General features: G+C 59.2%; 1 protein-coding gene across 2 annotated transcripts in view; it reads left to right on the plus strand.

The window, feature by feature from the left end:
* Positions 1-27,218, plus strand: part of FGF12 (fibroblast growth factor 12) — a 251,272-nt gene that overhangs the window by 220,076 nt on the left and 3,978 nt on the right. For both annotated transcript variants that reach the window (XM_075938276.2, XM_075938275.2), the window contains one exon: positions 18,867-19,065. In XM_075938276.2, the coding sequence (XP_075794391.1) occupies positions 18,867-19,065 (199 nt within the window). The remainder of the gene's footprint in view (positions 1-18,866; positions 19,066-27,218) is intronic.

Consider the following 27,218-nt stretch of genomic DNA (forward strand, 5'->3'; position numbering starts at 1 on the left):
CGAGGGGAGAGTGTCGTGCGAGAGAGATCCCTCCCCGAGCTCTGGCCACAGGCCCCCGGCTGCTCAGCGACAGGCCCTTTCCGCGTTGACTGGCCCCTGAGTCTCACGTTTTGTGTTTTCAGAAATGTACAATTTTTAGCTCAACCAAAACACTCGTGTGTGTGTGGGGGGGGGGGAGGGTGAGTGTGGCAGGAACCCGGCTGGGAGCCGGGATGGGCTCTCCTGCTTTCAGCTCATCTTGTGTCAATGCCGTGGCTCAGGCAGGCTGGCGTAGACACACGTCGGCTTAGCAGGAACAGGCTTGTCAGCTGCCACCCAGCCCGTCTCCGGCTCTCTCCAGCCCCCTCGCTGGGCATGGCCGAAAGCTTCCTCAGAAATCTCCCCGCAGCCTTTCAGACCCAGAGGAGGGTCCTGCCAGGGGCTCTCCACGGCGGCGTCTCTCGGCTGGGGAGCTGGCATTTCGCAATGGCACGGGTGTTCACACGTCCCGCCGTGCCTCAGGGGGCCCTGCCGTAAGCTGCAGCCAGCCCCGGCCCCAGCCCCCCCTGCAGGCTGCAATTCGGCCTGGGAAGGAAGAGGCACGTTGGTCTCTCCGGTCGCATCGTCGGCTGCCTCCTTGCCCGCCCGTGGCGGAGGGCGGGTACGTTTGAATCTCTCGAGGATTAAGTGGAATTTAGAGACAGCGAATAGGGTCAGCCGGAGCAGCTGGCCTGGATTTCCAGATACCAGCGAGCCCCAGACGTTGCTGGCAGCTGGGAGCTTAGCTGGTCTGGCAGCAGGGCGCTCGTGAGGCCAGTGGCCTGGGGCAAGGAACCCGGCCAGAGGGCTGGCAGCTGAAGCAGGGCCGGGGGCAGGGAGCCCCACCTGCCAGAGCAGGCCGGCTGCCGGGGGCAGGAAGCCCCGGGCCCCACATTGGAGCCCCCCAAGCAAGCCAGGGGTACCGCACTGGCCAGGGCTGCGGCCAGGAGGGGAGCCCTGGGAGAGCCCGAGGCCTGGCCTCCCCAGTCCGGCGAACTCCCCTGTTCGGGATCGTTCAGGTCCCGAGGGTGCCGGACAGGGGAGGTCCAGCCTGTAGCGCTTGGTCTTTTCAGCTGTGGCCTCCTCAGCTAACGTGCTCAGTCTCTGGGAGAGACCGGGCCCCAGTCTCTTGCTGGCACTTGCCCAAGCCGGGAGTCGCGGCACAGAAGTCACTGCCCATCCCGGAGGCTCAGAGGTTAAACCCGCTCAGACCCGCCTGGCTGACGCTGGCCTTGTGGCTCCGGTCTCTCCCCGAGAACCCCGAACCTGCGCACACAGAGCCGCCTGCTCGGAGGGGGCTCGTTGCCTTCCCCGCCCGGGCGTGGGAGGAGAGTGCACGGCGCCTCCCTGTCGGCATCTAGGGCTGAACGTCCAACGCCACCGGCCAAGGTTTAACCCGAGCTGCCCTGGCGGTTTGCAAGGACCAGGAGTCGGGCAGCAGCCACTTCTGAGCTTCTGCTCACATTGGATCTGCCCCAGATGTCTCCCCTGGATCTAGGGTTGCCAGATGGTTGAAACAAAAATACCGAACACCCGCCACTGACCCCCCCGCCCCCCCCCCCAAAAAAAAACACCAGGAAAAAGAAAAACGGGGGAGACCAAAGCTGTTGAGGAAAAAAAAAAAGGTCTCCAAGGACTTAATAAGCAAAAAAGAAAAACAAATGAACAGCATTAAAACAGCATGTCCCCTTTAAGAGCGAGTGCAGGGATAGGAACAGGGGAGTGGTTGAGCACTAAGACCCAGGGGAGTCATTGTTTCCCCTTGGTCTTTTTGCTGGCAGCCATTTTGTGCCGGCAGCCTTGCAGCACCAGGTAAGCATGGAGTCTGGGGTCAGGAAGCCGGGGGCGGCTCGGGGAGCATGGGGGGAGCCCGGGCGCTGAGTGTTTGCCAGGTGCCCAGGATTTTCGCCTCCTGGCCGGGGAAAAAATCAGAAAATACCGGATATCTTAGGTGTCCGGTATTTTCTGAATTTTTTTACCGGACAGGAGGCGAAAATACTGGACTGTCCAGGTGAATACCGGACACCTGGCATCCTTACCCGGACCCCACTGTCCCTCTCAGCTGTTGCTGTACGTTCCCCTAGCCACAAGGATCAACATGGTGGTCCCTGCCCACTTTCCCACCTGGCAGCCCCTGTCTCTGCTTCTGCGGCGTCCCCGGGCTCTCCGGCCCAGCCCTGCACTGGCCGGCGGGCTGCAGCGGGAACGGGTGTGCGCGAGTGATTGTAGAGCGGTGTAACCATCGCACCCAACGCGGGCAGGTCTGCACGTGGCAAGGGAAACGCACCGTCCTCTTGTCTCCGGGGCTCCCCGCCAGAGCCTGGCCTTTGTGCTGTCGCGTCTGCTCTGCTTCCGGTCCCGCGAAGAAGACGACGTTCCCAGGGCCCCGACGGCTGAGACGGGAAGCGCAGCGGCTCGGCTAGGGAGAGTCTCCTCGGTATCTGGTGCCAGCGATTGGCCCCTGTTTGTCCCCTAGCAAAGTCAGCGAGGTTCTCGCCCCCGTGAGATGCCAGCGAGTTCCCCGCTCGTCTGAATTTCTGAACCTCGTCCCTTCGGAGCGCAGCCCCGGGCATGGTCTTACATCCGGCATGCCCCCGGGTCTGAGTGGCTATTAGCAGAGAGCGTCGCTGCACCCACTCGGGTTTCAGATCGGAGACGCCAGTGTAAGAGTCTCCTGCAAGTTGTGGGCTGTCATTGGGGGGTCTCTGGCAGTGGGTAGGACTCCTCCGGCCCGGGAGGCTCCAAACGTACAGGTTTGGTTCTTCAGCCCGTTCGGAGGCGCATCCCACACTCGTTTCCTGATCTCACACAGCCCTCGCTCAGGGGCTGCTGCTGCTGGTTGCGTGTGGACCCGTGGGTGTGTACGGGGCGGGCGAAGAGACAGGAGTTGTCATAGTTTGGAGTGGGCTACAGCCTCCCGCTTGCAATGGGGTTGTAGCTTACCCTGTAGCTGCTCACGCTGTGTGTTCTGGACCTCCCGGGCTCTCTCCTGGTGCGTCCCCTAAGGAGTGGCCAGCACCCAGGTAGTGCTGTCTGACCACAACCCCGGGAAGGGAGCAGCTGTGCCGAACATTACCGGGGTGAAACTGAGTTTTCCCACATGGTGCGTTCCTGTCTGCTGTGTGGAGGGCCAGAGGTGACCAAGGCTAGGACTACGGCCACACGGCACACCTCCGCTCCAGTGAGATAAGAGAGGTGACCAAGGCGGGGACTATAGCCACACGGCACACCTCCCGTCCAGTGAGATAAGAGAGGTGACCAAGGCTAGGACTACAGCCACATGGCACACCTCCGCTCCAGTGAGATAAGAGAGGTGACCAAGGCTAGGACTACAGCCACATGGCACACCTCCGCTCCAGTGAGATAAGAGAGGTGACCAAGGCTAGGACTACAGCCACATGGCACACCTCCGCTCCAGTGAGATAAGAGAGGTGACCAAGGCTAGGACTACGGCCACACGGCACACCTCCGCTCCAGTGAGATAAGAGAGGTGACCAAGGTGGGGACTACAGCCACATGGCACACCTCCGCTCCAGTGAGATAAGAGAGGTGACCAAGGCTAGGACTATGGCCACACGGCACACCTCCGCTCCAGTGAGATAAGAGAGGTGACCAAGGTGGGGACTACGGCCACACGGCACACCTCCGCTCCAGTGAGATAAGAGAGGTGACCAAGGCGGGGACTATGGCCACACGGCACACCTCCGCTCCAGTGAGATAAGAGAGGTGACCAAGGCTAGGACTACGGCCACACGGCACACCTCCCCTCCAGTGAGATAAAAGAGGTGACCAAGGGGAGACAAGGAAATAAGTCACTTTTTACAGTTAATTGAATTAGAAACCACAGAGGTTTAATTTCTAAGTGTTTTTTTTAATAGCTGCACAAAGCGATCGGTATCAAGGAAGCCTCGGGCAGTAGCGGAATTTCTGGGTCATTGATTGTGCATGAAATGATGATTCAGGGACTGAGATAATGTGTAGTCTTTCCTAGGTTGCAAAAATTGCGACTGTGGAACCATCGGCTCTTTGTGCCCTTTAGAGAGGAGACGCAGCGAGAAAGAGTCAGCCGGGGGGGAAACGAAGCGCTGTTGTTGGAATGGCGGGGAAGCAGATGGCTTGATGGCCCACAGGGTGAGATCGCCGGATTCAGAGTCATTTGGGAATAGATCCCAGTGCCTAAGAACTGGCCTCTGGAGGCATCAGAGCAGAAATGCAGCCTTAGTCCCCTGTGACCAGTATCCAGCTGGTCCATTCCAGGGACTGCCCGGGGCTCGTCTCTGGGAAGAGAGGTGCTGGAGAAGCCGTGAACCGATTCCAGCTCTTCCTTGGCTTTTGCTCACGAGGAGACTCAGTGGCAAGAATGACCCCAGCTACTGCTTACAGCACATGGGGCTCCGAAGCTGGCCGCGCCGGTTAGCGGATGGCGGACCCAGCTCTGGCGAGTTCCCCTGGAGGCTGCACGTTGCGGTCGCACACGGAAAAAAATCTTTGTCTCTGCAAAGGGAGCAGCAGCTACTGCTGCTGAAAATCGGCACGTCCTGTCGGTGCCTGCTGTGACTTCTCTCCGCAACTTGGCAAGCCCAGCTCCCCACCCAGGGAAGGCAGGCGCCGGGTTAGCCGGGTGATTCTCCCGGGCATGTCGCTCTAAGTGCTGTAGGCAGACAGCCGCCGCAGGAACGAAATCGCTTGGGAGCGGCTGTCCTCCGTGTGCCGGCGGTGGCCTCCTCGCCGGGAGCGCTTGTCTCAGTGCCAGAGTGGGGGCCTCGCGGGATGGCTTGTGAGAGCCGGGAACAGTCGGAAGCCCTGCTGTGCATCCAGACACGGCATCAACCTAACGACATGGACACTGACTCCGCACCTCGTACGGTGGGGTGTTATGGAGTCGGCAGAGCGGGGCAGCTACTGGCATCGAGTGTAGGCACAACCATAGCTAGATCAGCTCACGGCAGCTTACGTCCACCTGTCTCTGTAGTGTAAACCAGCCATTGAGTGACCTAACTCTGTAGTGTAAACCGGGTCTGGAGTGACCTGACTCTGTAGTGTAAACCGGGCCTGGAGCGACCTGACTCTGTAGTGTAAACCAGCCATTGAATGACCTAACTCTGTAGTGTAAACCGGGTCTGGAGCGACCTGACTCTGTAGTGTAAACCGGGCCTGGAGCGACCTGACTCTGTAGTGTAAACCAGCCATTGAGTGACCTAACTCTGTAGTGTAAACCGGGCCTGGAGCGACCTGACTCTGTAGTGTAAACCGGGCCTGGAGCGACCTGACTCTGTAGTGTAAACCAGCCATTGAATGACCTAACTCTGTAGTGTAAACCGGGTCTGGAGCGACCTGACTCTGTAGTGTAAACCGGGTCTGGAGCGACCTGACTCTGTAGTGTAAACCGGGCCTGGAGCGACCTGACTCTGTAGTGTAAACCGGGTCTGGAGCGACCTGACTCTGTAGTGTAAACCGGGCCTGGAGCGACCTGACTCTGTAGTGTAAACCAGCCATTGAGTGACCTAACTCTGTAGTGTAAACCGGGTCTGGAGCGACCTGACTCTGTAGTGTAAACCGGGCCTGGAGCGACCTGACTCTGTAGTGTAAACCAGCCATTGAATGACCTAACTCTGTAGTGTAAACCGGGTCTGGAGCGACCTGACTCTGTAGTGTAAACCGGGTCTGGAGTGACCTGACTCTGTAGTGTAAACCGGGTCTGGAGCGACCTGACTCTGTAGTGTAAACCAGCCATTGAGTGACCTAACTCTGTAGTGTAAACCGGGTCTGGAGTGACCTGACTCTGTAGTGTAAACTGGGCCTGGAGCGACCTGACTCTGTAGTGTAAACCGGGCCTGGAGTGACCTGACTCTGTAGTGTAAACCAGCCATTGAGTGACCTAACTCTGTAGTGTAAACCGGGTCTGGAGCGACCTGACTCTGTAGTGTAAACCAGCCATTGAATGACCTAACTCTGTAGTGTAAACCGGGTCTGGAGCGACCTGACTCTGTAGTGTAAACCGGGTCTGGAGCGACCTGACTCTGTAGTGTAAACCGGGTCTGGAGCGACCTGACTCTGCAGTGTAAACCGGGTCTGGAGCGACCTGACTCTGTAGTGTAAACCGGGCCTGGAGCGACCTGACTCTGTAGTGTAAACCGGGTCTGGAGCGACCTGACTCTGTAGTGTAAACCGGGTCTGGAGCGACCTGACTCTGTAGTGTAAACCGGGCCTGGAGCGACCTGACTCTGTAGTGTAAACCGGGCCTGGAGCGACCTGACTCTGTAGTGTAAACCGGGTCTGGAGCGACCTGACTCTGTAGTGTAAACCGGGTCTGGAGCGACCTGACTCTGTAGTGTAAACCGGGCCTGGAGCGACCTGACTCTGTAGTGTAAACCGGGCCTGGAGCGACCTGACTCTGTAGTGTAAACCGGGTCTGGAGCGACCTGACTCTGTAGTGTAAACCGGGCCTGGAGCGACCTGACTCTGTAGTGTAAACCGGGCCTGGAGCGACCTGACTCTGTAGTGTAAACCGGGCCTGGAGTGACCTGACTCTGTAGTGTAAACCGGGCCTGGAGCGACCTGACTCTGTAGTGTAAACCGGGCCTGGAGTGACCTGACTCTGTAGTGAAGTATCAGAGCGGTAGGGGAGCCGTGTTAGTCTGGATCTGCAAAGCGACAAGGAGTCCTGTGGCACCTGATAGACTAACACAGCGTTTCCCAAACTATGGGCCGCGGGAAAAAACTACCGGGCCTCAGCATGGCTGCCAGGGTGTTGCGGGCTCCCGGACTGTCCGTGCAGCGCCGGGTTCCCCAGGCCCTCAGCCGGGCTGGGCGGATGCAGCCGTATGTTTCCGGCTCCTGGCAGAGGCATAGCGAGGGTTACCGGGTGAGCTCTTATAGCTGGCTGGGGAGGGGGGAGGAGGGGCTGGATATGGGCCGCAGGGAAGCAGGGTTGGGGCAGTGGAGCTGCCCGGGGGAGATAGGGAGGGGAAAGCAGGGCTGGCTGGGGGGGCCGGGAGCAGTGGGGCTGGCCAGGGGAGATCGCAGGTGGGGGGGAACTGGCTGGCAGAAGCAGGGCTGGCCGGAGGTGGGGCAGGGGCACTGGGGCTGGCATGGGGAGATTGTGGGGCGGGGGAACTGGCTGGCGGGGGCAGTGAGGCTGGCTGGGGGAGATCGCGGGGGGGAACTGGCTGGTGGGGGCAGTGAGGCTGGCTGGGGGAGATCGCGGGGGGAGAACTGGCTGGCGGGGGCAGTGAGGCTGGCTGGGGGAGATCGCGGGGGGGAACTGGCTGGCGGGGGCAGTGAGGCTGGCTGGGGGAGATCGCGGGGGGGAACTGGCTGGCGGGGGCAGTGAGGCTGGCTGGGGGAGATCGTGGGGGGGGAACTGGCTGGCGGGGGCAGTGAGGCTGGCTGGGGGAGATCGCGGGGGGGAACTGGCTGGCGGGGGCAGTGAGGCTGGCTGGGGGAGATCGCGGGGGGGGAACTGGCTGGCGGGGGCAGTGAGGCTGGCTGGGGGAGATCGCGGGGGGGAACTGGCTGGCGGGGGCAGTGAGGCTGGCTGGGGGAGATCGCGGGGGGGAACTGGCTGGCGGGGGCAGTGAGGCTGGCTGGGGGAGATCGCGGGGGGGAACTGGCTGGCGGGGGCACTGAGGCTGGCTGGGGGAGATCGCGGGGGGGAACTGGCTGGCGGGGGCAGTGAGGCTGGCTGGGGGAGATCGCGGGGGGGAACTGGCTGGCGGGGGCAGTGAGGCTGGCTGGGGGAGATCACGGGGGGGGAACTGGCTGGCGGGGGCAGTGAGGCTGGCTGGGGGAGATCGCGGGGGGGGACTGGCTGGGGGGGCAGTGAGGCTGGCTGGGGGAGATCGCGGGGGGGGAACTGGCTGGGGGGGCAGTGAGGCTGGCTGGGGGAGATCGCGGGGGGGAACTGGCTGGGGGGGCAGTGAGGCTGGCTGGGGGAGATCGCGGGGGGGCGAACTGGCTGGCGGGGGCAGTGAGGCTGGCTGGGGGAGATCGCGGGGGGGCGAACTGGCTGGCGGGGGCAGTGAGGCTGGCTGGGGGAGATCGCGGGGGGGAACTGGCTGGCGGGGGCAGTGAGGCTGGCTGGGGGAGATCGCGGGGGGGAACTGGCTGGCGGGGGCAGTGAGGCTGGCTGGGGGAGATCGCGGGGGGGGAACTGGCTGGCGGGGGCAGTGAGGCTGGCTGGGGGAGATCGCGGGGGGGAACTGGCTGGCGGGGGCAGTGAGGCTGGCTGGGGGAGATCGCGGGGGGGAACTGGCTGGCGGGGGCAGTGAGGCTGGCTGGGGGAGATCGCGGGGGGGAACTGGCTGGCGGGGGCAGTGAGGCTGGCTGGGGGAGATCGCGGGGGGGAACTGGCTGGCGGGGGCAGTGAGGCTGGCTGGGGGAGATCGCGGGGGGGGAACTGGCTGGCGGGGGCAGTGAGGCTGGCTGGGGGAGATCGCGGGGGGGGAACTGGCTGGCGGGGGCAGTGAGGCTGGCTGGGGGAGATCGCGGGGGGGAACTGGCTGGCGGGGGCAGTGAGGCTGGCTGGGGGAGATCGCGGGGGGGGAACTGGCTGGCGGGGGCAGTGAGGCTGGCTGGGGGAGATCGCGGGGGGGGAACTGGCTGGCGGGGGCAGTGAGGCTGGCTGGGGGAGATCGTGGAGGGGGGGAACTGGCTGGCGGGGGCAGTGAGGCTGGCTGGGGGAGATCGCGGGGGGGAACTGGCTGGCGGGGGCAGTGAGGCTGGCTGGAGGAGATCGCGGGGGGGAACTGGCTGGCGGGGGCAGTGAGGCTGGCTGGGGGAGATCGCGGGGGGGGAACTGGCTGGCGGGGGCAGTGAGGCTGGCTGGGGGAGATCACGGGGGGGGAACTGGCTTGCGGGGGCAGTGAGGCTGGCTGGGGGAGATCGCGGGGGGGAACTGGCTGGCGGGGGCAGTGAGGCTGGCTGGGGGAGATCGCGGGGGGGGAACTGGCTGGCGGGGGCAGTGAGGCTGGCTGGGGGAGATCGCGGGGGGGGAACTGGCTGGCGGGGGCAGTGAGGCTGGCTGGGGGAGATCGCGGGGGGGGAACTGGCTGGCGGGGGCAGTGAGGCTGGCTGGGGGAGATCGCGGGGGGGGGAACTGGCTGGCGGGGGCAGTGAGGCTGGCTGGGGGAGATCGCGGGGGGGGATCTGGCTGGTGGGGGCAGTGAGGCTGGCTGGGGGAGATCGGGGGGGAACTGGCTGGCGGGGGCAGTGAGGCTGGCTGGGGGAGATCGGGGGGGAACTGGCTGGCGGGGGCAGTGAGGCTGGCTGGGGGAGATCGCGGGGGGGGAACTGGCTGGTGGGGGCAGTGAGGCTGGCTGGGGGAGATCGGGGGGGAACTGGCTGGCGGGGGCAGTGAGGCTGGCTGGGGGAGATCGCGGGGGGGAACTGGCTGGCGGGGGCAGTGAGGCTGGCTGGGGGAGATCGCGGGGGGGGAACTGGCTGGCGGGGGCAGTGAGGCTGGCTGGGGGAGATCGCGGGGGGGAACTGGCTGGCGGGGGCAGTGAGGCTGGCTGGGGGAGATCGCGGGGGGGAACTGGCTGGCGGGGGCAGTGAGGCTGGCTGGGGGAGATCGCGGGGGGGAACTGGCTGGCGGGGGCAGTGAGGCTGGCTGGGGGAGATCGCGGGGGGGAACTGGCTGGCGGGGGCAGTGAGGCTGGCTGGGGGAGATCGCGGGGGGGGAACTGGCTGGCGGGGGCAGTGAGGCTGGCTGGGGGAGATCGCGGGGGGGAACTGGCTGGCGGGGGCAGTGAGGCTGGCTGGGGGAGATCGCGGGGGGGGATCTGGCTGGTGGGGGCAGTGAGGCTGGCTGGGGGAGATCGGGGGGGAACTGGCTGGCGGGGGCAGTGAGGCTGGCTGGGGGAGATCGCGGGGGGGGAACTGGCTGGTGGGGGCAGTGAGGCTGGCTGGGGGAGATCGGGGGGGAACTGGCTGGCGGGGGCAGTGAGGCTGGCTGGGGGAGATCGCGGGGGGGGAACTGGCTTGCGGAGGCAGTGAGGCTGGCTGGGGGAGATCGCGGCGGGGGGGAACTGGCTGGTGGGGGCAGTGAGGCTGGCTGGGGGAGATCGCGGGGGGGAACTGGCTGGCGGGGGCAGTGAGGCTGGCTGGGGGAGATCGCGGGGGGGGAACTGGCTGGCGGGGGCAGTGAGGCTGGCTGGGGGAGATCGCGGGGGGGAACTGGCTGGCGGGGGCAGTGAGGCTGGCTGGGGGAGATCGTGGAGGGGGGGAACTGGCTGGCGGGGGCAGTGAGGCTGGCTGGGGGAGATCGCGGGGGGGAACTGGCTGGCGGGGGCAGTGAGGCTGGCTGGAGGAGATCGCGGGGGGGAACTGGCTGGCGGGGGCAGTGAGGCTGGCTGGGGGAGATCGCGGGGGGGGAACTGGCTGGCGGGGGCAGTGAGGCTGGCTGGGGGAGATCACGGGGGGGGAACTGGCTTGCGGGGGCAGTGAGGCTGGCTGGGGGAGATCGCGGGGGGGAACTGGCTGGCGGGGGCAGTGAGGCTGGCTGGGGGAGATCGCGGGGGGGGAACTGGCTGGCGGGGGCAGTGAGGCTGGCTGGGGGAGATCGCGGGGGGGGAACTGGCTGGCGGGGGCAGTGAGGCTGGCTGGGGGAGATCGCGGGGGGGAACTGGCTGGCGGGGGCAGTGAGGCTGGCTGGGGGAGATCGCGGGGGGGAACTGGCTGGCGGGGGCAGTGAGGCTGGCTGGGGGAGATCGCGGGGGGGAACTGGCTGGCGGGGGCAGTGAGGCTGGCTGGGGGAGATCGCGGGGGGGGGAACTGGCTGGCGGGGGCAGTGAGGCTGGCTGGGGGAGATCGCGGGGGGGGATCTGGCTGGTGGGGGCAGTGAGGCTGGCTGGGGGAGATCGGGGGGGAACTGGCTGGCGGGGGCAGTGAGGCTGGCTGGGGGAGATCGCGGGGGGGGAACTGGCTGGTGGGGGCAGTGAGGCTGGCTGGGGGAGATCGGGGGGGAACTGGCTGGCGGGGGCAGTGAGGCTGGCTGGGGGAGATCGCGGGGGGGGAACTGGCTTGCGGAGGCAGTGAGGCTGGCTGGGGGAGATCGCGGCGGGGGGGAACTGGCTGGTGGGGGCAGTGAGGCTGGCTGGGGGAGATCGCGGGGCTGGCGAGGGCAGCAGGGCTTGCCAGGAGAAATAGGGAGAGAATCAGCCGGCGGGGACAGCGGGGCTGGCCCAGGGTGGGCGGAGGGAGAAGGGGGGGAGAATCGGCCAGCGGGGAGCTGGACAGTTCAGGGCGCACACGGATCCTGAATCCAAATGGAAAAGCCGCAGTGCCTTTTACACATCCCCCCTGCTGCCGGTGAGGTGGAAAGGCCCCACAGTGTGTCAGAATGGAGAGAGCCTGGGGCGTTCACCATCCGGCATGAGAATGTGGATACGTAATTCCAAAGATGGTGTCGGCTTTCTAAAAGAAATGCCCCTTTTCAATACCTGACGTGGGGGTGCCGGGTTTTATTGGATCACAGGCCATTTTTCCAGTCCATGTTCCCTTAACTTGCTCGTAAGAATGTTGTGGGTGGCCGTATCAAAAACGTTGCTAAAGCTGGCCCTGGGGACTTTGGGAGGACCAAAACCAACGTATTTGCATATTTGTCATTTGCTTAATGAATATGCAAATATGCAAATGAATGTTACCAGTCTTCCTAAAGCTTGAGAATGGATTTACTGGTCCCCGTGTCAAAAAGTTTGGGAACCCCTGGACTAACAGATGTATTGGAGCATAAGCTTTCATGGGCAAAGCCCCACTTGTCAGATGCATGTGACGAAGGGGGTCTTTGCCCACGAAAGCTTCTGCTCCAATACGTCTGTTAGTCTATAAGGTGCCACAGGACTCCTTGTCGCTAACTCTGTAGTGTAAACCAGGCCTGGAGTGTCTAACTCTATAGTGTAACCTGGGCTTTGAGTGACTAACTCTGTAGCGTAACCCGGCCTCTGACCCAGCGCCTGTGCCTGGTGGAGATCCAAAGAGACACGTTTGTGCACACTGAGCTGCAGAGGACAGGATTTGGTTCCTAGAGGAGCGGCGACTCCGGGTCTCCCCTGTTCTCAGCAGAGCAAGGCGCAGCAAGTGGGGTAAATGGCTCCGGTTCGGGACTGGGATTGGGGAAGCCGAAGGTCACACGGGCCCCCCGCGTGACTGTGCGCAAGGCAGTTTGTCTTTGTGCCTGGGAACAAAGGCTGGGGCTGCTCCCCTTGCCACAGGGATGGTCTGTAGGGAGACGCTAGAATCTAATGCTTGGGCGGTAAGGTGAGATTGTGAAGCAGTGGGGAGAAGTAACAGCAATGAGAGGACGTTCCTATTGCTAAGAGATACTGTGCTGAGAGGCGCCGTAGGATTACCCCCCGCTGACATAGGCTGCACGTCACCTGAGACGTGTGGGGCTTGAGTCTGCCCCCACCTTAAATCAGTGAGTTGCCTGAGGAAGGACAGTGTGAGTGACCCGGTGCAGGGTCACACCACGCTGTCTTACACGGTGTTTCTGACATCTCCTAGCACCCAGCCCGTGCCAGTCGGTCTGTGCAAGGAAAGGGTCTTGGGGATTGGCGTTAGTTTGCGTTGGCGACTCACGGATCCCTCGTGCGACCGAGCTATTGCACGTGGCTGCCGTGCTGGCATGCTAGCGTGGTAATGTGACACGCGCACGATAAAGAGGCACTCGGAACAGCAGGGCTTGGGTTAGAACAGCCTGGACAGGATCGGAGGAGGAAGCTTCGTGTTGTCACAGTCCTGCCAACTCCCAGGAAGTGCCAGCCTCCTGCAGGCCCCCTCGATATGCCTTGGGGTTTGGACCCAGGTCTATGAAGGGCTGATGTCAATGAGGGTTGCAGGTGATCAGTGCCCTGTATGCCAGGTCCGCACTAGCTTAAGGTACACAAATCCAGCCGCGTAGAATACGTAGTTGGAGTCGGCTTATCTTAAGCCGAGATTGGTGGTGTCCCCACAATGCAAAAGGAGGAGCACCGGCCACTGGGGGGGGCATCCTCTGAGTTCCATTTAGCAGGTCTTAACTAGACTTGCTAAATCAAACTCTGGAAGATCAATGGCGGGAGCAGCAACCTTCCGTTTAGTGGAGGCGAGGTGTTGGTACCTGTTCCTTAAACAGGTGTAGCATCCACTTCGCTCCAAACACTGCCTGCACCCATGGTAGATTTTCCAAACTTACCCTCTTGTTGAGCGTTGGCCTCCTCGTTATCTCAGATAGCAAGAATCCAACAAGCCTACACGGGGGTTTCTCCCCAGGGGCTCTCATCCCAGACCCTACTTCCCTCTCCTCAGTGGGCTACTGGAACAACTCACTTGCAAGTCCCCCCTCCCCCCACTATTCTGTCTCACTGCACCTTGTACCGTCTCTCCGGGGCAAGAACTTGACCCACCAGAGGGGCCCAACAGCTAGAGCCGTGTGTGGATACAAAATTGGTGTCCGTACCTGCAAACACACAGGCATCGGCCAAAGAACACGGCTAACCTGTGGCACAGACTCTGTGGCTAAAACACGGAGCATCTTTCTCCCTGCTCTGAGTGCCGGGCCTGGACTAGCTGATCTCTCCAGGTCCCGTGTGGTGCTAGGATTCCTGGCACATGATTCCCGGGGCTGACGTGTTTTGTCGCGGTGATTGTTTCCGCTCGAGGGTGACGTCGTGGCTCGTCGGTCAGTGGCGTATCGTCCTCGTCCCCGCCCCGCCGAATGGAACCTGGCTCACGGTCAGCCACAGGGCTTGGGCCACCAATGGGAGAACATCTCAATGGAGACCAACACTGCAGGACGTCGGGCCAGGTGCCTTCTCTGCGCAGGCTGGCCTTGTCAGTTCTCATTCCAGTGGCCTCCAGGCAGGGGAGGGAAGGGACAGGCGGGAAGGGAGGAAAACGCCCCTGTGGCCAGCCGTGGAGGGGACAGCTGCTCTCAGACTCATGGCCGGGGTGCAGAGGGCAAGCGGCGTGCCAGATGGACCAGGTCATCCCGCCTGAGGGCGAGAGCTGTAACTTCATTCACCCGTCTCTAGGCCAGCCCCTGCCCTCTGCAGCAAACATCAGAGAACTTCCCCCGTCCCAGGCCTACGTCAGTGAGATGCGGGTACTGGGGGAGCCTGGGGATCACAAGGGAGCTGGTAGAGCAACGGGCAGGAGGCAGAGAGTTTGAACCTTTGGACTTTGGGAAATGGCGGTTCTGCCTGCACTCCACGCATAGAGCTACTTCCTAATAGTGCCGCAAGGTCTGTGCGGACGAGCTGATCTAGGTTCTACTGAGGGATTCCCGATGCCCGATACAAATAAACCAATTAACGAGCATTAGTGTGAAAACTTCCCATTTCCATTTCCCATCATCAGGTCTGACAGCCAGCGCTGCCCCGAGAGACTTTTCCTCCGGCTGGACTCGTGGGTCCATGCAAATGGATTTTCAAGCTCTTGAACTGAAAAAACAGGCTTTGGAAGGGGGTTAGCTCCCTGAACACAGTGGGGGAGGGGGAGAGGGTCTTTCTTCACATGCAAGTTAGTTCTAATTTAAAAAAACACCAAGACTGATCAGCGTCAAGGTTACGTTGAGAAATCAAGTTTTTTTGCTGTTCAGGGGAGGCTTGGTTTGATGGTTCCCTGTTCTGTTCACTCCTTCCGGGGCACCTGACATCGGCCACTGTGGGCAGACGGGACAGTAGGCTGGATGGACCTTGGGTCTGCCCCAATACAGCCGCTCTGATCGTCTTATGTTGTGTGCTCTTATATTCAAGCCAGTCTTATTTTTAAGACTAGCTTGAAAAGCTAAGCCTCGCGGTTGTCACTGGGCTCCGGGTTCTTCGCCACCCTCCGGAGCAGAACGATCCCTGCCTGTGCTGGCGTGCTTTATGGCTTTTGGAGAGCGCGAGCAATACATTTGTGTGAGCCACGTCAGCTGTTACGCTGCTGTAAAACTGGAACTCAGGCACCGGGCCCGAAGAGCCGTTCTCCCATTCGCCCTACTGGATTTCTACTTCCCAATCTCCCACCTTCCGCTTTCGTTCTCACTGCACTGAACGGGAGAGATGGTTTGTGGTTGCAGGATTCATCTCACTATGTGAAACTCTTGAGAATAGCTTCAGAGGGGGAGCCGAGTTAGTCTGTAACAGGAAAAACTTAAGAACAAATAGGATTGTTCCGCCTTAGGGTATGTCTACACTTGCACCCTCTTTCGAGAGAGGGATACAAATGCAGACATTCGAAATTGGAAATGAAGCCAGGATTTCAATATCCCACACTTCATTTGCATAATTGTGTTATGGCGCTATTTTGAAATAAAAATGCTGTGTAGATGTGGTTGTTTCGAAAGAAAACCCTTCTTCGGAAATTACTGTTAAACCTCATTTTATAAGGGATAAGGGTTATTTCCGAAGAAGGGTTTCTTTCGAAATAACCGCATCTACACAGTGTTTTTATTTCGAAATAGCGCCATAATGTGATTGTGCAAATGAAGCATGGGATATTGAAATCCCGGCTTCATTTCCAATTTCGAATGTCTGCATTTGCATCCCTCTATCGAAAGCGGGTGCAAGTGTAGACATACCCTTAGAGACTAAGAAAACATGTAGATGGTGTCATGAGCTTTCATGGGCGCAACCCACTTCTTCAGATGACTGGAGTTATTAAAGGACTGCTCCTGTTCTGCCCGGCTAGGAACCCAGCGGCGGGCAGGCTGCTGCTGTCGAGGGAGGCTGGAGAGACGGCCGTGCTGCTTTGACTTTCCTCAAAGAGCTTACAGAGTTGGAAGGAATCCCTTTGGGATCAGCTCTGCCTTCCCACAACACTGCCCTGTCCACCAATGGGATCTATGCCGTCAAGTGCCAGCCATGCCCCTCTGCCTTGGATATTAGACAAACTGGACTGTCTCTGCTACAAAGGATAAATGGACACAAATCAGACATCAGGAATCTGAAAGGGAACTTTTTAACACAAAGCTGGAAGGGACCATTTTAACTTCTCTGGACACTCAATAATGGATTTAAAAGTAGCCATCCTTCTACAAAAGAACATTACCACCTGATTACAAAGGGAGACGGGGTAACTGGAGTTCATTTACAAATTCAGCACTGTCAAGTTAGGCTTGAATAAAGATCTGACCTGGTTAGAGCACTACAAAGGCCGTTTTCCCTCTTTTGATATTCACATCTCCACATCAAATGCTGCAAATGAGACGCATCCACCCTGACTCAATTAGTCGCATTAACACGGGTCCTACGATTGACATGTCACTGCTTTTGCTGTTATACACACCCGCAGTTCTGTAATTTCCACTTCAACTCATCTGATGACGTGGGTTTTACCCACGAAAGCTCATTGCCCAATAAATCCTGTGAGTCTCCAAGGTGCCTCAAGATGCCTCGTCGTTTTTGCATTTCTACGCCCAAGAAGAAAAATGCATGTTGGAAGGGCAGGATAATTCAGTCGGTATTTGCAGGAAGAACTAGCCTACTGGTGTGAAACCATTTCAGCGCATCTGCAGTGACCCTCTGTCTTTGCAGAGCTAGCTAGCCTGAGACGTGAAACCACAGTGCCTTGCTTGGATTAATGTAATTAACTTTGACGGTGCGGCGGGTAGAGGATCTGCGGGTGTTATCTTAATAGCCTTCCCCTGCTTTGTAGCACTCAAGAGCATTAGGAGAATTAGCAGTGAAAAGGAAGGCACAGCCTAGACTGGTCCCGGATTTGCGATGAAATAACCTGCCGACATCAGGTTTGTTTGGCACAGGCAGGGCGGATAGCTTCAAGCACCGTGAATGTGGACGTGCTACCTCGACTTAGCGCCCCAGAAACCACCGGGGAGTCATTACTTCGAATGACCCTGGGGAGTCGTTATTTCAAAATAGCAGCAGCGGAGCGGCCACACGGCCGCTATTCCGAAATGAGCGTTATTGCCCAAGGAAAGCAGGAGTCCAGATTTCAAAATAACAGGCGTGGTTGTGGGGGTGCTCGGCTTGTTATTTCGAAATAACGCCCTATCGCAGAGCAGGGCTGAGGCGCCACCGGACCGCTCGCTGCTTTTAAAGCTACAGACTAACACGGCTGCCCCCTGTGACTGCGTGGAAGGAGGAGCATCAGTTCTCTGCGGTCGGCGCGTTAGAACAGCTCCTGCCAGATGCCCAATCTCAGAGCCGTTCTTGGATGCTGCGGTGCCCGACAGCTGGGTGTTGGCTCCCAAGCGAGCGCGGAACGCCAGAGCAGACGGTGCTTTGGGGGCCGTTTCCACCCGATCGGTGAGGGAGGCTGCCCCCCGCCCCCTCGAGGCCACAGCGTCGGCCAGTGGCACGAACGCTGTTTCTTTCTAGCTGGTTTCACCGCCTGGGCAGGAAGGAGTCCAGCACCAAAGATGGTTACATTGTTCCATATTCATGTGTCTGTTTTGTCCTAGTCGAGAATTTCCAGGCGTTATGCCTTTCTCTCTGCCTTGCCCACTTTGTTAGAAAATGAATGCAATGTGAGGCTGACTCCCCATCTCTTCTCCTCCCTGCACACCTCACACAGGCCAGTGTCCTGTCTGCCCACAGTGGCCAATGCCAGGTGCCCCAGAGGGAGTGAACAGAACAGGAGCCATCATATGATCCCTCCCCTTTCGCCCATTCCCAGCCCCTGACAAACAGAGGCTAAAGGGTCACCATCCCTACCACCCTGGCTAATAAATACTGATGTGCCTATCCTCCATGAATGTATCTAGCTTTTTTATGAGCCCTGTTAAAGTTGTGGCCTTCACAACATCCTCTGGCGAGGAGTTCCACAGGTTGACTGCGTGCTGGGTGTCGAAAAAGTTCCTTTTGTTTGTTTTAAACCTGCTGCCTTTGCATTTCATTTGGTGACCCCTAGTTTGTATGTGATGGGAATAAGTACGTAACTTTTGATTATTCTCTTTTTCCATACCAGTCATGATTTTATAGACCTCTAGCCTATCCCTCCTCAGTCTCCTCTTTTCTAACTGAAAAGTCCAAGTCTTTTTAATCTCTCTTCATACGGGACCCGTTCCAAACCCCTCCTCATTTTTGTTGCCCTTTTCTGAACCTTCTCCCATGCCTGAAGGGAGATTGGGCCTTGGGTTAAAGCGATCACTATTGCCCCTGCTGGCAGCCACACACAGCCCTCGGCGGGGCAGCGCAGCAGGGACAGTGCCGCAGGGAAGGCGACCACAAGAGAAGACGAGTGACCGAGGCACGGTGCCGCTGCCCCCTTTTATACAGCCAGCAGCAAGCACACGGTAGATTGCTCCTCCAGAGACCTCCCAGCCATTTGGCTTCCCAAACGTGCCGTCCTTGCACACTCAGTGGCTCCTTGCGGGCGATGATATGCACGCCGGGGCCCATATCTGTGCACGCCAGGTGTGTGAGCACTTTGCAAGCACATCTATTGGAGGATTGCTGGTAAACCATTCTAGCCCTCTCCTGCCAGGTGACCACAGACCCTTCCTTTTAGTATCACAGGGGTAGCCGTGTTAGTGTGAATCTGCATAAACAACGAGGAGTCCCGTGGCACCTTACAGACTAACAGATTTACTGGAGCATACGCTTTCGTGGGCACAGACCCACTTCGTTCCAGAGACAGGGTACCAGGACTGGACTCGATGATCCCTTCCTGTTCTAGTGTTCCTTACCTGCCTCTGGAATTTCCACTACGTGCATCTGACGAGGTGGGTCTTTGCATCTGACAAGGTGAGTCTAAGGTGCCACAGGACTCCTCGTTCCTTTTAGGAGACACTTCCTAGATCGACATATTGTTGCTCGCTCTCAAATTGGCTGTACTCGAGGAGAACATTGATTATCTCCCGGTGGTGTAAGTGATCAGTGATTAATTCCTTCTGTTGCTTTGTGTTCTCTCTCTCTCTGCAGGATATTTTCACACCCGAGTGCAAATTTAAGGAATCGGTCTTTGAAAACTACTACGTTATTTATTCCTCCACCCTGTACCGGCAGCAGGAGTCTGGACGCGCGTGGTTCCTGGGACTCAATAAAGAAGGTCAAATTATGAAGGGGAACCGGGTGAAAAAAACCAAACCCTCCTCACATTTTGTACCCAAGCCCATTGAAGGTATGGAACATTCCACTCCCTCCCACCCCCGGCAGGTGGAAGCCCCCGGAGGGCAATGGGGAGCGATAGGCAGTGCTGGGGTTCAGCAGGGGGAAGAGGAGACGGTACCATGCAGGGACAGGAGCAAGGACCTCATGAGATTTCTTCCAGTCCTAGTGTTCTATGACGTTCGAAAAAACTTCCCAACTGTCCGGGTGGTGAAACACTGGAATAAATTGCCTGGTGGGTTGTGGAATCTCCATCCCTGGAGAGATTGAAGAGCAGGTCAGACAGACACCTGTCAGGGATGGTCTAGACGGTGCTTGGTCCTGCCGCGAGGACCTCATGAGATTTCTTCCAGTCCTAGTGTTCTATGACTCTATGAATATTCTTCTTCCCAACAGAGACTCCTCAGGGAGGAGGGATGGGCCTAGCTCTGTATTTTCAGTGTTAGAAATAGTTTCCAAGGCCAACTTCTCAACTTCCCCATTTCCTCCGCCCCTCGCAGGGCTTGTCTGCACACCGAGTTATACCTGCCTACCTGAAAGTGTGTGTGTATGGGGCGGGGATTTGAACTGGTTTCATTCCACCAGTGCAAAAGGCCACGTGGACGCTCTTATTTTGGTTTCAAGCGCGCTTACTTCAGTTTGGCTGAAGTGGCTTCTAGTTAAAGCACAAAAAGCTGGTGCCAGAGGGCACGTCTACACTCGGAAATTATTTCGAAATAAGTACATTCAAAATACTAACTCCCCAAACCTCTGTTTCGAAATAAGCTGCTTCCCCAAGGCAAGCAGGAGGGCAGATTTTGAAATAACCCGCCCGTTTTGAAATAGCGGGCTTGGTCGTGTGGATGCTCCACTTACTATTTTGAAATAAGGGGGGTTATTTTGCGATAACTCCCTAGTGTAGACCAGGGCAGAGCATCCACAGAGGTTTCTCTCCGCTTTGATGCGAACTTGAAGGAGAGAAACCTCCTGTCAAACGCGGCTCCTCTGCGGAGCGGGAGTGGCAGGAATCCAGAGCCAAACGTCGTCTCGAGGCACAAGGGAAGGGGAGAGAAACAGGCCGAGGGCTGGGAAACACACCCAGTTCCAGCAGTGGCACTGAACATAGTCTGTTCCCTGATTTCATTCGTCACTCCCACCGCATGCGGGGATGTGCACGTTGCTTACGCCCTGCTCAGAACCGTTTCGCTTGTGCGGGACAATTGGCGCGCACACGCTGAGCCGAGAGCCCCGGCTTTCCCCGCTGATGACTCGGCCGCTGCCCCGATTTAGCGACGCTGGCGTAAGGGCCACGGTGCAGCCGGCCGGCGTGCAGACCGCCCGAGGCCCTGCGCTGCTGTTTGCCCAGGAGGGATGGATTTAACTAGGACGAGTTTTCTAATGAAAGCCGCAGAACAAAGCCCCGGGCGCTGCCAGGACCTCAGCGCACTGGCAAATGGCTTCAGAGCGGAAGCTTTTCCGCACTCTCCCGGGCTGCGTTGCCCTTCGCTAGGGGAGGTTGGAGACGGATGGCAGCTGGGTCCAGAGGAGAACAGCCACTAAGCCCTTCAGGCTGGTGGCTGAGGCCGATGAATTCCAGCCCACGGGTGAACTCCCCTGCCGCAAACCTCTCCCCCCCGCGGCTGCCTCCTCAGAGTCATTAGTAGCAGGAAACCTGCAGCATCTGGGCCTCCCCTCCCTCCAACGGCTCGGAGTGCCCCCCCGGCCTCCTCTGACCGTCTCCCCACTGCTCTCTAGGGATGGAAAAGAGGAGCCGAACAGTCGACTACCCGATAAGCCTAGGCCATTGGCATTCTTCCTCCCCCTTGCTGCCTCTGTATCAGAGGCAGCAAGCTGGGGGGAGGGGGAGTGAGCAGGAGCTGGTGCTGCGGGAAGCCAACTTAAAAGCCAGCTCCCCCCAGGACCATCTCCGTGGGGCAGAAGTTGTGGGAGGACAGGGGAGGCAGAGGCTCGGTGGTGCTGCCGCTCTGCCATTTAAACCTAGTAAGGCAGAGGTGCAGCAGGCGCAGCGAGCGAAATTCCATCGACTACTCGATTGGCTGATTGATCCCAATGTAACACCCCCACCGCGTCTGTGCCTGTCTCCTGCTCGCTCGCCTGGCCGGGGACCCGTCTGGGAGTGGAGAGGTTTCTCCCACGGCGGCTGGGCTCGTCTTTGTGGCCAATATGTGGGTGCTGCCGCCTCCGTGTGGCCTCTGGCTTGGGGGGCTCCCTTCCAGTGAGGATTTGGCTTGAGGCTTGTGAGAGGGCCAGTCCCTCACCCTCGCGCGCCCCCGCTTCTCACGCGAGCAGAGCACAGCAGGCCCGCAGTCCGGAGAGGCCAGCGTTTCGATGTGTATTCGGATTGGCCTCCCGCAAGGAGGACTCCAGTTGCCTTTCCTTTCCCCCCTTCCCTCCCCCCCACGTCCTGTTTGTCCCCAATATATCTCGCAGCAAGTTTTTCAGGCCAACCCTACCCAGACATTCTCCAGCAATGTAACTAACCAACCCCGACACACTGGAACGGGAAAAGCAGCAGGCCGCTCTGTGGCGCCTTAGATAGCTTTATAGTCAAATGAGCGTTCGTGGGCAAAACCCACCTCTGCGGCTGAGCGGGAGAAGTGGGGTGTGCCTGGGAAAGCTCATGAGCTCATCTGTATATTTTGGTGAGTCCCTCCGGTGCCACAAGACGGCTCGTTGCTTTGAAAGTTACAGACTCAGGCGGCTCTCTCTCTGAGGGTCTGTCTACACTGCCACCCTAGTTCAAACGAGGGTGGCTAATGGTGGCATTCGAACTTGCAAATGAAGTATGAGGAGAGGTTAAAGCGACTGGGACTTTTCAGTTTAGAAAAGAGGAGACTGAGGGGGGATATGATAGAGGTCTATAAAATCATGAGTGGTGTGGAGAGGGCCGATAAAGAAAAGTTATTTATTAGTTCCCATAATAGAAGAACTAGAGGACACCAAATGAAATGAATGGGTAGCAGGTTTAAAACTAATAAAAGGAAGTTCTTCTTCACACAGCGTGTAGTCAACCTGTGGAACTCCTTGCCAGAGGAGGCTGTGAAGGCTAGGACTATAACAGAGTTTAAAGAGAAGCTAGATAATTTCATGGAGGTTAGGTCCATAAAAGGCTATTAGCCAGGGGATAAAATGGTGTCCTTGGCCTCTGTTTGTCAGAGGGTGGAGAGGGATGGCAGGAGACAAATCGCTTGATCATTGTCCCTCAGTCCACCCTCTCTGGGGCACCTGGCACTGGGCGCTGTCGGCAGACAGGATACTGGGCTAGATGGACCTTTTTGGTCTGACCCAGTACGGCCGTTCTTATGTTCTTATGATCTAAGCCCAGGCTTCATTTGCATGTACCTGGGTGCCACCATTTTTAAATGCCCCGTAGTTTGAACTACCTGCAAGGAGGTTTAATGGTAGTTCGAATTAGGAGCTTTAATTCGAACTTCCTATTCCGTGCCACGTGTAGCTGCGGGCAGGTAGTTCGAACTATGGGGCATTTAAAAATGGTGGCGCCCGGGAACATGCAAATGAAGCCCAGGATATTTAAATCCCGGGCTTCATTTGCAAGTTCGAATGCCTACATTAGCCACCCTAGTTCGAACTAGGGCAGCAGTGTAGACAGACCCTGAGATACTGTAGCATGATCATCTAACCCGGGGTTGGGCAAATTCCGGCCAACGCAAGAGGCGTCCCGGCGTGTGATGCTTCCTGCCACGCGCGTTGGCTGCGAACGGCAATTCGCGACCAACCACAGCTGTGATCGTCCGATACCTGCAGAGGCGCAGGCAATTATAGAGACGGTGGCCCAGCAGGGCCTATCTCTGTGGGCTGCGTTTTTTTTTATTGCCCACCCCGATCTAACCAGTATGCACCACCACCTTCCTTGGCTCACACCCAGCAGAGTTAATTCGTCAGGAGATAATCGGAGACGCAGGCGGCACCAGACGGAGACGCCCTGGAGAGATGAGGAGCGGGTCTTTGCTGGACAGAATGCGCTCAGCCGAAGTGTCAAAGACTGGTTTGGAAGGAACCTTTCTGCCTGGCCTTGCTCTGATATCGGCCTTTCCAGGCAGGCCTGAGTATCTGGGCCCTGCCAGTGCAGTGCAGTTGGGTGTGAGCGTGTGGCCACGGCGGTGCCTGGCGGCAGGAGGTCACGGTGAGACTGGTCCCACAGAGCTGGGAGGCAGGACGCTCTCCTTACAGTACACGCAGCTGCTGTGCTTGGATTTCCGACCCCCCCAGCGCCGCCCGGGAGTCCCTCTCCCTCACCCACATCTGCCCGCCCATGCGCGCGTCCATCGTCGCGGTGATCCAGACTGACCGTGCGAGCCACGGTCCTCCACCCCTTCCCGCCACCAGCTGCTGCATGAGACCTGGCTGCTGCCCAAGCCAAGGCGCGGGTCAGCCTGGCTAAGCGAGGCTCACAGCAGGCCTACGAGTGACGTTTGCTCCGTTCCACGTGTCTCGGCTCTGCCCCGCCCACCAGGCTGTGTGGGCAGAGTTAAGGTGAAATACAAGGCACGATGGAAGCGCTGCGCAGCCATGGGACCCCCACCCATGAACGTCAGGGACAGGCACCGGATATTTTGCGGGAACTTCCCAGCCAGGTGGAAGACCTTGAGGGGCCCTCTAGGGGCAGGAGGATGGAAAGGGGACCGATCGAGCGAGGGTTACGATGTACCTCTCGTCCTGCATTTTTGAAGCTTTGCTAACACAAACGCCCCCGTCCTTTGTGCAAGACTGTGGTTGAGTGGCCAGCAGCGTCTGAGCACCCCCTGGTGGCCGGGGTAGCTCTGCAAGGTGCTGCTCCTCTGTTTCTTCTGCATCGCTCCTTAAGCCAGACTCCTCCCAGTCTTGCTCATCCAAACTTTCCTCCGGCCTGGAGGTGGGCACGGTCCCTCCCATGGAGGTACCGTCCCTGTTGCTGCCAGGACAGCAGGAGACAAGGCCAAGGCTGTTCTCTTTGCCTTCTCCCAAACCTCACCTTCCTTCTCCGAAGGCTACTGCAGGAGACTGTCCCCGCTTGCTGCTTCTACTCTGCGATTCTGCCTTTGCCTCTTAGACCGGCATGCCCTGTGACTCTTTCTAGCCCCGCTGTCTGCTCCCTTACAAGGCCCCTACAACAGGGCAGTGCTGTTGTCCCTGTTCTGCAGAGTGGGAACTGAGTCATAGCTATTAAGAGACACCTCCAAGGTCACACGGGAGGTCGGTGGCAGAGCTGGGCATTGACGTCAAAAGACCAAAGCTCATGCCGCAGGCACTGAAACTGCCTTCCTCTTCATTTGGAAATGTGGCCTCCCACGAAGGCCACTGGGAGACGACATATGAGGGGGCTGAGAGTTAGCGCTGGAAAGTTTTGGCAGTTGAGGAGGATTTTTGCCTGCTGGAGAAGAGAGGCGTCACAAACAACAAAACCAGGAATCAGGCCGCCCACCACTGACTGGGATGAGATGAGAAGTGGCAGCAGTTCAGTGGGGAGCAGCAAAATGATGCGGCAGCTCCGTGTAAACAGCACCAAAAGCAGCCTCCCCGCTGCTAGAGCTATGGATAAGGGAAGCGGCTTCTTTTACTCCCGCCAGTAACGCTGCTGCTTCTGGGTTCTGTGGGCCTCTGGCGCCAGCGAGAACAAGCAACATACAGAAAAGCAAAACCCTCCTGCGAACGCCTGCGTTCAACGGGACTCTTCCGTGCAGCAGCAGCGTGAAGCCGCGGTGACCCTGCTCAGCGCTTTCAAGCTGCATCACCTGTCGGGGTCGCGGGAGCCTTAGCTCATGCCTGGCACGGTGCCAGTCTGGGAGTTGACCCCCACCTCTGCAGACGTCTTCTGGGATTTTACGTTCCGGTTGTCAAGAAGCCGTTAAGACAGGAACTTGCGGACGGAGCCAGCATACGTGGAATCACCGCGGGGACCCGGGCAGCCTTGCAAAGCCGTTCCAAGTGCGCTCTGTCCAGGGCTACACGGGATGCGGTGAAGGCCAGGACTTTAACAGGGTTCAGGAAAGAGCTAGATAGATCCATGGAGGCTGGGTCCATCGATGGCTATAGCCAGGCTGGGCAGGAAGGGTGCCCCGAGACTCTGTTGTGGTCCCTCTCTCTGGGGCAGCTGTCCCTGGCCACTGTGGGCAGACAGGACACTGGGCTGGAGGGACCTTTGCTCTGACCCTGTCTGGCAATAGTCAAGGCAATTGCCTTCCCAGAACTACCCATGCTCCCTTGGCCCCCGGGGCCGTGAGAGCCCCAGCCCTCGGCCTGATCAGGAAGGATCCAGCTGGGTGGGGCTTGGCTCTATGGGAGGAGGTTGCGGTAGGGGCGGGGTTTCAGGCAGAAGGGGCTGGACTCAGGTGGAAGGGGCGGGGCTGGGAGTTGCCTTCCCCAGTTGGGCCTTCACCCGCTGCCCGTGCCAGGGGCCTGTCTTGCTACTGTCTGAAAAATAATACAGCCCTGCATCCCGTGGTCTTCTGAGAGTCTGTAGCTATCGTCTAAGGCAATACCTATACTCTCTCAGACGCCACCATGCAAGCCCAGCAGGCACCCCGGGTTTGTGAATGGGGATTCACAACATCCTCTGGCAAGGAGTTCCCCAGGTTGAATGCACTGTGCTCTCCTTGGCCACCACAGAGGCTCTGGGACTCAGTCAGACGTTCCTCGTATTTTCGCAAATCTCCCGCTAGTAATAAAGAGGAGGAAGAACTGAGGAGAAGACATAACTGGTCTGGAAGTCACACTGGACCGATTCAGGAGGTGTCAGGCACGTTGGGGTGTCTCCAGGCTGTGGAATAATCACTAGCTAGCCAGTCTCCTCGTGCCGCGTGCCCCAGCCCAGGCTGCAGGCCGTGCCCGTGCGAAGCTTACAGGCTGGGTTTCATGCCGAGGCAATGGTTGGGTTCCGCGCGGGAGCGACGTGCCCCGGCGCCAGCGGGTGGTAGCTGCTCATCTCCTCTCTGTTCCTTTGGCATTCCCAGCCTGAATGCTGCTGTGGGAAGAGGGCAACTGCAAGTCCTTTTGCTCCAGCCAGGAGCGAGGGCCGTGTCGTATTCTCACCAGGGGTGCACGGATGGAATTGCCTTTTCACGTGTTGCACAACTTGCCGTGCGTGAGCAGAACGCCCTGTTTGGTCACTCTCCCCCCCCCTCCCCGGCAGTTGTTTTCACAAACACACACTCAGCCCGTGCCATTTGCTTGTGTGCACGAGGCGCTCGTGGCAGCACGGGACACGCTGGGGGGGGGTGCAAAGAGAGCAGTCGGTGTGTCTCACGTTTGACCAGGCTGAACCGGTTTGCGCTCTGGACAGCCTGCCTGGGTGACTCGCTGACCCAGGCTCTCAGGCTCAGCCAGCCAGGCTACGGGATCGCTGAGCGGGGGCTTTGAGCAGAGGCAAGGCCCCAGGCCATGTGCCCGCCAAAGGAGAAGCGGTGCCGCGGGGGGCTATTGGGTGACTAGAAGTTGGATCGATCCCACCACGACCAGGCTCCTGGCTGGGAGGACCTCATCGCTGGAGTTGATTCCTAGCTCCGGCCCAGACTCAGGGGCAAACGTGGGTACGTTCCGTATCCTCTGCACTTTGCTTTCTCCCACCTGGACTGGCCTTTCGGGATCATCGCGCAGGGCGGCCCCCTCCGCCAAGCGGCGCGCTCGAGGCCGAGCGACGGTGGGAGTTTAACGTGCCTCGAGCTGCCTCGCACGGAAGGTGCCGGGTGGCCAGAAACGTGATTTTTCCTGGTTCGTGTTTGCAAGGCGGTGGCGGTTCTAGTAGCGACGTTTGGCTGCTCCCTGGCCGGTGGCGCCGGGCGGGACTCGACCTGTGTGTCCTAGCGCCCTTTCAGCCTGGCCCTAAGTGGCGGGAGATATTCCCGGACCAGGGCCAGGCCACACACACAAGGCCCGAACTCACCGCTCTGCAAGCGGAGGGTTTTCCTTGCGTCGGCCACGTTGCAATGGAGTCGTGGGCCATGGTGCACGGAAGCGCTGCTGGCGGGAGAGCCGGCCTGCATGTCTGCTGTGCACGGGGAAAGGGGGAAGGCTGGCAGGAGTCAGTGTGCCCCGCATGTGGGACGCGGGGTTCTCACGCCCCCCTCTCTCGTTCTCATCCTGGGCCTCGCCACACCGTTCCCTGGCTGGCTGGGAGGGCAGTGCCCGGCGTGCAGCTGGATTGCGGAAGACGGGCCGGGTGGGGCGGGC

Source organism: Pelodiscus sinensis, chromosome 10 (genome assembly GCF_052426305.1).
Source record: "Pelodiscus sinensis isolate ZL-2025 chromosome 10, ASM5242630v1, whole genome shotgun sequence".
NCBI classification, from domain to species: domain Eukaryota; kingdom Metazoa; phylum Chordata; order Testudines; family Trionychidae; genus Pelodiscus; species Pelodiscus sinensis.